The sequence below is a fragment of the Nyctereutes procyonoides genome, unplaced genomic scaffold (genome assembly GCF_905146905.1).
Source record: "Nyctereutes procyonoides isolate TBG_1078 unplaced genomic scaffold, NYPRO_anot_genome, whole genome shotgun sequence".
Lineage (NCBI taxonomy): Eukaryota > Metazoa > Chordata > Mammalia > Carnivora > Canidae > Nyctereutes > Nyctereutes procyonoides.
Genome location: NW_026575041.1, coordinates 549,656 through 558,748, shown reverse-complemented (window position 1 = coordinate 558,748; position 9,093 = coordinate 549,656). Strand labels below are relative to the sequence as shown.

The following is a 9,093-nucleotide window of genomic DNA, read 5'->3' as shown; positions in this document are numbered from 1 at the left end:
CCGGGGCCTCCCAGAGACTATGGCACCTCCTCCCCCAGGATGGGCCATCGATTTGGCACAGCAGACCTCAGTCACCTACCCTCCCATCTGGACACACCTGGCATGAGCCCCATGCTGCGTTCCTGGGAAGGAGCCCTGCTGGGAGCCTGTGCCTGCCAAACGCTGGGAGTTGTGCTGCCTTTGTTCCCTGCGGGCGGTTGGCAGGCCGGGTCCCTTCTCCCCTTGGCCAGTTCCTGCCACAGCTAATCTCTTCCCTGTGGCCCATTCTTGGCAATGAGCCCACCCTGGCAGACTGCCTGTGGGGTGCCTGCCAGGCAAGCCTGCTTCCTTTGTTGGCACGGGCCCCGTTCCCGTGGAATCCTTCCTGGGGGGCACCATCCCTTGTGGAGTTCTCCTGGGAGCCCGCGGGGTGCTTCTCTCACTAGCACAGTGCCCAGTCATTTCCCTGGATTTCCCCCCTTACACTCTTCTGGGGTTTGCAGGGTGTTTTACTGTTTCCAGGGCTCTTTCATATTTTATCTCATCAGATGCTCAGGAGCCCCACAAAGAGCAAATGGTACCTCTGAGGTGGAGGGCTCAGGAGTGGACAGTATTACTGAATAATTTACTCTGACTCTGCCTTTGGGCCCTGGGACAGGGCTTTGTCTGAGAACGCTTTCTCAGGATCTAAATGGGGCAGGTGTTGGGCAGTGTAGCAGAGGGCAGCCTGAAGCCTTCTTCTTCCAGGGGCCGGGGAAATCTGAAGCCTGCTGTGGCTCCCTGCTTGCCTGATCTGAAAGCAATAGGGAACTTCTTTCACAAGAGCAGCGGCTTTGGGGTCACCCTGGAAGGGCGGTGAGAAAGGGTTGGTCGGTCAGGGCTTTTGCATTACCAGGCCACTTGGAGACACGTTTGGCTTAGAGAAGCTACCTGGTTGGTGGTGGGGCGGGTTGTGGGGAGCTCACTAGGGAGAGATGTGGGTGCTTATTCATGAGTTATGTCTGCACGATACCTTGAAGGTTAAAGTTTGGGCAAATTGGAGTCGGTAAGAGCTGATAAACTAGCCGTTCCTTCTTTTTTTTTTTAATAAAGTAATTATTTTTATTTTTATTTTTATTATTTTTTTAATAAATTAATTTTTTATTGGTGTTCAATTTACCAACATACAGAATAACACCCAGTGCTCATCCCGTCAAGTGTCCCCCTCAGTGCCCGTCACCCATTCACCCCCACCCCCTGCCCTCCTCCCCTTCTACCACCCCTAGTTTGTTTCCCAGAGTTAGGAGTCTTCATGTTCTGTCTCCCTTTCCTAGCCATTCCTTCTTGATGATTTATGTCTCCCAGGCCATTCAACTGGACTCCGTGACAGCTTTCGTGACAGCCGGGGGATTGCCCGGCTCCCTCACCTTGGCCTGCCTCTTCCTTCACTGGGTCTTCCTGGTCTCAGGGCTGAGGAGAGCCTTGTGCTATGGGAGTCCTTTCCCTGCAGCCTGGTGTGTGCTTGTGGCTTTGACCCTCCCCTTGCACCGGGCCTCCCCATGATGGCATTGGGTTCCAATGGAGCAATCTGTGAATGCTGGGTGTACTTCTGGGAGGTGGTCTGCCTCTTTCCTGTCACTCCTGCTCCTACCTCAGGGACTGGGAAGAATTTCTCCTTGACCAACTAATGTTCTTCTCTACCAGGGAGAGGGGAACAGCATCCTTGAGCCTTGAGGTTAGCAGCTGAGAGGCTGAGGGCTGTGGCCTGGGCAGGTGCTGGTGTCCAGGCTGAGAAGAAGACCCCAAAGTCCAGAGTTAAGACAAATATTATTCTTTCTCAAACTATTACTTAGTTCTTGGAGTTTCTCCTCATGGGCTCTTAGTTGTTTTCTCTTTTCCTCAGGTTCCTTCCTTTCCACCAACTTGTTTTCTACGTCACTCATTCTTTCTTCTGCCTCATTAACCTTAGCTGTAAGAGCATCCATTTTATTTTATTTATTTTTCTTAAATTTTTTTTAATTGGAGTTCAATTTGCCAACATATAGCATAACACCCAGTGTTCATCCAGTCAAGTGCCCCCCTCAGTGCCCATCAGTCACCCCAACCCCCTGCCCACCTCCCCTTCCACTATCGCATGTTCATTTCCCAGAGTTAGGTGTCTCTCATGTTTTGTCACCCTCACTGATATTTTCACTCCTTTCCCTTTATTCTCTTTCACTAATTTTTATATTCCCCAAATGAATGAGACCATATAATGTTTGTCCTTCTCTGATGGACTTATTTCACTCAGCATAAGACCCTCCAGTTCCATCCACGTCAAAGCAAATAGTGGGTATTTGTCGTTTCTAATGGCTGAGTAATATTCCATTGTATACATAGACCACATCTTTTTTTTAAATAATAAATTTATTTTTTTAATTGGTGTTCAATTTGCCAACATACAGAATAACACCCAGTGCTCATCCCGTCAAGTGCCCCCCTCAGTGCCCGTCACCCATTCACCCCCACCCCCGCCCTCCTCCCCTTCCACCACCCCTAGTTCGTTTCCCAGAGTTAGGAGTCTTCATGTTCTGTCTCCCTTTCTTATATTTCCTACCCGTTTCTTCTCCATTCCCTTCTATTCCCTTTCACTATTATTTATATTCCCCAAATGAATGAGAACATATAATGTTTGTCCCTCTCCAATTGACTTACTTCACTCAGCATAATACCCTTCAGTTCCATCCACGTCGAAGCAAATGGTGGGTATTTGTTGTTTCTAATGGCTGAGTAATACAGTTCCTTTACATCTTTAATTGATTAGCCAGATTGCACTGATTAAAAAAACCATACAGTACTTTTAGTTGACATTTATATAGCTATAATAAGATTTCCTTATAAAACACTGTACCAAGGTATAATTGACATACAAAAGGCTGTACATATTTTATGTGTACAACTTGATGAGTTTGGAGATAAATATACTTCCAGGAAACGATCTCCACAATCTGTGCCATGAACATATTCATTTCCTTCTGAAGTTTTCTTCCTTTCTTTTACCTATCTGTCCTCTATAGCCAAATACAAAAGTAAACCAACAAGGTAACTCCCGAATTGAAAATGCTCCCTCCCGGTAGCAACACCCTTGTCAAGAAAATTAGAAGTATGAGTAATTTAATCACCTGGCTGTTCCAATGATTACATTGTAGTTAGCATGATTAGAGTGCGCTCCATTGGATCAAATTGAATCAGTCAAGAATTCCTGGAAGTCACCACCCACTCCTTGAAGGTAACTGAATATAAATACACCCTGGTTCCTGCTCTGGGACACTTTGCTAATTGAAAGAGTTTCCATCATGCTTGATTTTCCTTGAGAATCATCATTTTAAGAGTATTAAATGCGGAAAACACTGTGTTGTAATTCCTAATATACTCAGCAGGGATATTCTCCAGAATGTGATTTATTTGCATTGGCAAATGACTTTCTGAATTGTGGGGCAATTCCTATGAAGGTATTCGTATGATTTACACAATTGCATTTCTAGAAAATCCAAATGTATATTAATGGGCAAGGATACTTTTATGTAATTACGGGTAGAATTGAATTGGTTGTAAGATCAAAATATCAAAACAGATTTTCCACCCATATTCATGACCAGGTGTCACTGCAGAGCACTGACATGCTTCCAGTGAGCCTCGCTGACCCGCTCGTCAGCCTCAGCCCTCATTCACCATGTAGGCCAATCCAACCAACTGCAGGTTTCACATCATTGAGATGGGCGGCCACACCCTTATTGAGATTGAGTGGTTTAGTGGATGGAATCACCTCGCCATTATCGTGATTAGGTTATTGGTCTCAGGATCCAATGACACTCCACCCACTGGGCATTCATGGAGGTCCCTGTTCTATTGCAATTTCAATCCTAAGGATCAGGAGAGGGGACAAAAGGAATAAAGGAGCACGGCAAAGAGTCAATTCAGAGATATGTCATCCACCCAACCCAGTGACCCAGCATCTAAAAGCTCAATCTGCAAAACTAGCCCTTGAGAAACCATAAACATTGTATCTCAGTGCCATCCTTTGACTGAAAGAAAGCATGAAGAAATTTACTCTTTGGCTCAGTTCCCCAAAAGGGTAACTCTTGTGCTTAGTCCGTGCATGGGCCTGGCCCAGATCTGTGGTTGTATCAACAGAGAAATGCCAAAGTGGGAGGTTTGATACCTCTGGAAAGAATAATCAAGAGAAAATTCATTCATGTGTTATATGAACACCCCTTACTTTACTCCAAAGTAGCACAATTAGGTAAATTAATGGATATCTTAATAATAAAAACTCCTATGTTAAGAATTATTTCATCAGTTGAATTGATAAAGCTTAAAATATGTGCCTTGAAAGCTTGAAGATTGGCCTCCAAATAGAGAAAAAGATACTCTCAAAATTAGGTTATTTCACTTTATTTATTTTCATTTGGGGATGTTTCTCCTTATTTACACTTCTTTTTTTTTTAGATTTTATTTATTTATTCATGACAGACACACACACACACACACACACACAGAGGCAGAGACAGGCAGAGGGAAAAGCAGGTTCCATGCAGGGAGCCCGATGTGGGACTTGATCCCGGGTCTCCAGGATCACACCCCCAGCTGAAGGTGGTGCTAAACCGCTGGGCCACCAGGGATGCCCCTTATTTACACTTCTAAGTCTTAGCAATAATATAATTATTCATTTATTACTTAAAGTTTTGGTGTCAGCATTAGAAAGGTAAATATAGTCAATAAGGAAAGCCATCAACAAGTCAAAATGCTATTTTTCATTAGAAAAACCTTCTTAATGTGGAGAAAAGGGAACCCTCTTACACTGTTGGTGGAATGTGAACTGGTGCAGCCACTCTGGAAAACTGTGTGGAGGTTCCTCAAAGAGTTAAAAATAGATCTGCCTTATGACCCAGAAATTGCACTGTTGGGGATTTACCCCAAAGATTCAGATGCAATGAAACGCCGGGACACCTGCACTCCGATGTTTCTAGCAGCCATGTCCACAATAGCCAAACTGTGGAAGGAGCCTCGGTGCCCATCGAAAGATGAATGGATAAAGAAGATGTGGTTTATGTATACAATGGAATATTACTCAGCCATTAGAAATGACAAATACCCACCATTTGCTTCAGCGTGGATGGAACTGGAGGGTATTATGCTGAGTGAAGTAAGTCAATCGGAGAAGGACAAACAGTGTATGTTCTCATTCATTTGGGGAATATGAATAATAGTGAAAGGGAATATAAGGGAAGGGAGAAGAAGTGTGTGGGAAATATCAGACATAACATAAAGACTCCTAACTCTGGGAAACGAACTAGGGGTGGTGGAAGGGGAGGAGGGTGGGGGGTGGGGTTGAATGGGTGATGGGCACTGAGGAGGGCACTTGACGGGATGAGCACTGGGTGTTATTCTGTATGTTGGCAAATTGAACACCAATAAAAAATAAATTTATTATAAAAAAAGAAAAAACCCTCTATAATTAATATACTACTCAAAATGAGCAAAAGGAGGGTCACCTGGGCGGCTCAGGGGGTTAAGTGTCTGACTCTTGATTTTGGCTCAAGTCATGATCTTGGGTCATGAGACTGAGCCCTGCATTGAGCTCTGTGCTGGGTGTGAAGCCTGCTTGGGATTCTCTTTCTCCTTATGCTCCTCCTCACTGCCCTACCACTTCTGCTTACCTGCTTTCTAAAAAAATGAGCAAAAGAAAATCATTTCTTAAAAAGTGATAGCCTATACCTCTAATTTTATTTTATTTTATTTTATTTTTTATGCCTCTAATTTTAATATACTTCTTTACTGTGTGATTAATGACGTCCAAGGAGCTCCCAATAATTTATGACAATGAAGAGGAATTCATGCTTACTTAATTGTTTTATTCTATTCTATTTCCAAAAGAACACCCTCAGACATTGCAAGCAGTATACTTTAAAATTAAAGTGTACACATAGGATTAAGTTTCCTAATCCACTGTTAAATCACAAAAACTCACATGAGCACATTGTAAAGATATAATTGGCTTTATTAATCAATTCATGAATCAGGCAGCATATCATCCAGAGAGTAGAGGGGAGCTCAGAGGAGTTATACAAAATGCTAGGCTTTTTATAGAAAGGACAATCAAGCAAGAGGTTTTTAGCAAAGAAAATAAGGGACTGTTTCAGGCAAAATCCCCTTCCCTGAATGGAAATGGGAGGAGGTCTTATTAGGGGAATTACCTCACCTTCCTTTGGGAGATGGAGAAGACCTATGTGACTGATTAGCCCATTGGTGCTAAGTAGAAAAGCCCAGATTGATTGCTTTCCAAGTCCACTCCTGGAGAAGTTTGAAACTGCAATTAAGGCTTGGTTTGCAGTTGTGAGGGCGAGTGACTCCACCTTGGGCCTGTGGCTTGCTTTTTAACACCACAGACCTTAAAATTGGGAAATCAACCTGAATTATCTGGGTGAGCCCAATGTAATTACAAGGTCCTTCAATGTGGAAGAGGGAGGAAGAAGAGGAGGACAGAGTGATGCCATGTGAAAGGACTCAACTTTTCATGGCTGGCTTTGAAGATGGAATAGGAGACCATCAGCTAAGAAACATGGTGGTTTCTAGAAGCTAGGAAAGGCAAGGAAATTAGCTCTCCCCTTGAGTCTCCAAAAGAAGGCTGAGAAAAAATGTGATGGCCTGAACAATGTTTCTTGGCTGAATATCCTTCACCAAATGGAGTTCCACACTCCATTATAAACTTTTCTTCGCTCATCTGCAAAATGCAGGCTGTGGCAGTAACTTCCTTGCAGACCCACGTGAGCACTGAATTACTTCTTGTGCCTAAAGTACCCAGAGCAATGTCCCCCAGTTTGGATTGTTTCCAGGACTACCAGCCGTTGTCCTCAGTTTCCCAAGGATTGCCTTGTCTTGCTCTTCTCTCTTCCCGGTGGGATGCACCTAAAAATCCTACAAACAGAAGTTTGTGGAAAGGGCGTTAAAACCATTTTTTCAAAGAAAATACAGACTAGTCCACCCCCCCCCCACAAGTTGTTCCCCGTCCAATCCCAGCCCTGACCTTCAGTAGAAGCAGACCGTGTGAAGAAAGCTCTTTCCAGTTTTCTCCTCCGCAGCCAGCAGCAGCTGACCAAGACTGTCTTCCATGTCGTCTGCCTGCTGGAGGCTCTGGCACAGGCTGTAGATGAGGAAAGCCCCGAGGGTGGCCTCCTCCAAGGTGTCCACAATGTCCACGTTGACCACATGCACAGGCTGGAAGGTCGCCTGTTCCCTGGTGCATAGGTCTTGCACCACTCGGTCATAGACCCTCTCCTCGCAGGTGAAGATGACATCAAAGGGGTCGCTGCACTCCTGGAACCTTTCTGGGTGCGGCTTGATCCTCTGGTTTCTCCCCAAGAGTTGAAGGATTCCGTTGCTGCTGTAGCATTCCCGGTTTTTCCTCCAGAGGTCCTTATACATCTGCTTGCAGGTCGTGGAGAAGTCATAGAGCACGGGGCAATTGCGTATGAGACCCGGGAGCTTCGCCTGACGCGCGACTCCAAAAGACCGGATGCAGAACCCCCTTTTCTGGAGGATATCATGGGCTTCCATGCTCCTGTTCATGTTGCTGCTGCACACCACAGCCACCCTGAGCGGGGACGGGGGCACGGTGGCGGCTGCTGGGGGCTGCAGGGCCTGCGGGGATGCTGTGGCCAGGACGCTGGCTACTTGGTTCCGCTCTCCAGACCAGCACAGTGGTGGAGGACGGGCCGCAGGCTTCTTTTTGGGCACCTTCACGGAGTCGGCAGAGACTTCCAGGACTTCCTGGTGGATTCCGTTCCAGGGGGTGGAGTGTCATTGGATCCTGAGACCAATAACCTAATCACGATAATGGCGAGGTGATTCCATCCACTAAACCATTCAATCTCAATAAGAGTGTGGTCGCCCATCGCAGTGATGTGAAACCTGCAGTTGGTTGGATTGGCCTACATGGTGATGAGGGCTGAGGCTGACAGTGAGCGGGTCAGCCAGGCTGACTGGAAGCATGTCAGTGCTCTGCAGTGACACCTGGTCATGAATATGGGTGGAAAATCTGTTTTGAGATTTTGAACTTACATCCAATTCAATTCTACCCGTAATTACATAAAAGTATCCTTGCCCATTAATATACATTTGGATTTTCTAGAAATGCAATTGTGTAAATCATACGAATACCTTCATAGGAATTGCCCCACAATTCAGAAAGTCATTTGCCAATGCAAATAAATCACATTCTGGAGAATATCCCTGCTGAGTATATTAGGAATTACAACACAGTGTTTTCCGCATTTAATAGTCTTATAATCATGATTCTCGAGGAAAATCAGGAATTGATGTCAGCTTCTGCCTGCTTTTTATTTCTTCAAGTACAGCTTGTTTGAGCATTCCCATACTGAAATGTAATATATGTAAAATTATTTAATCCTCTGGGTAGGGTCTGTGTTTTAAAAAGCCTTCCAGGTAGGGGTGCTTGGGTGGTTCAGCTGCTTAAGTGTCTGCCTTTGGCTCAATTCATGATCCTGGAGTCCTGGAATTAAACCCCACGTTGGGCTTCCTGATCAATAGGGATTCTGCTTTTGCTTTTCCCTTTGCCTCTCCTCTGGTGTATTCTCTCTCCTTCTCTCTCTTACTTTACCTCTCAAATAATTTTTAAAATCTTAAAAAAAAAGAAAAGTGTAATATTAACAGTGGCACTAAGCCGCATATGATTCATGAGTATAATCGAGCAGAGGTAGTTGAACATAGTTGAATTAGTTTACATGCTACATTTTAAAGTAGATTTCAGTCAATAACAATCCCCTTTACATGGAGTGTAGGCAGAATGGAGCACGGGTGGATCTGAGAAGACTGGAGCTTGGGGACGGTGATGGCTGTGGATAGGTGGAATACAGGACAGGTCAGAGAGGATGTTGGAGTCAAAATGATAAGACTTGAAGGGAAGAGAGAAAGGGAGGAATTTAAAATCATTGTCAAGGATCCCTGGGTGGCTCAGCGGTTTAGTGCCTGCCTTGGGCCAAGGCATGATCCTGGAGTCCCGGGATTGAGTCCCACGTTGGGCTCCCTGCATGGGGCCTGCTTCTCCCTCTGCCTGTGTCTTTGTCTCTCTCTCTC

The 9,093-nt window shown here is 45.0% G+C and overlaps 1 protein-coding gene across 1 annotated transcript; it reads right to left on the bottom strand.

The window, feature by feature from the left end:
* Positions 1-7,026: 7,026 nt before the first annotated feature.
* LOC129506578 (RNA polymerase II subunit A C-terminal domain phosphatase SSU72 like protein 6-like) lies at positions 7,027-7,892 on the bottom strand. The gene is made up of 2 exons (XM_055320352.1): positions 7,830-7,892; positions 7,027-7,767 (listed from the first exon to the last, which is right to left on the bottom strand). Exons 1-2 carry the CDS (start codon positions 7,890-7,892, stop codon positions 7,027-7,029), a joined length of 804 nt encoding a protein of 267 aa, XP_055176327.1.
* Between the last annotated feature and the right edge of the window lie 1,201 nt (positions 7,893-9,093).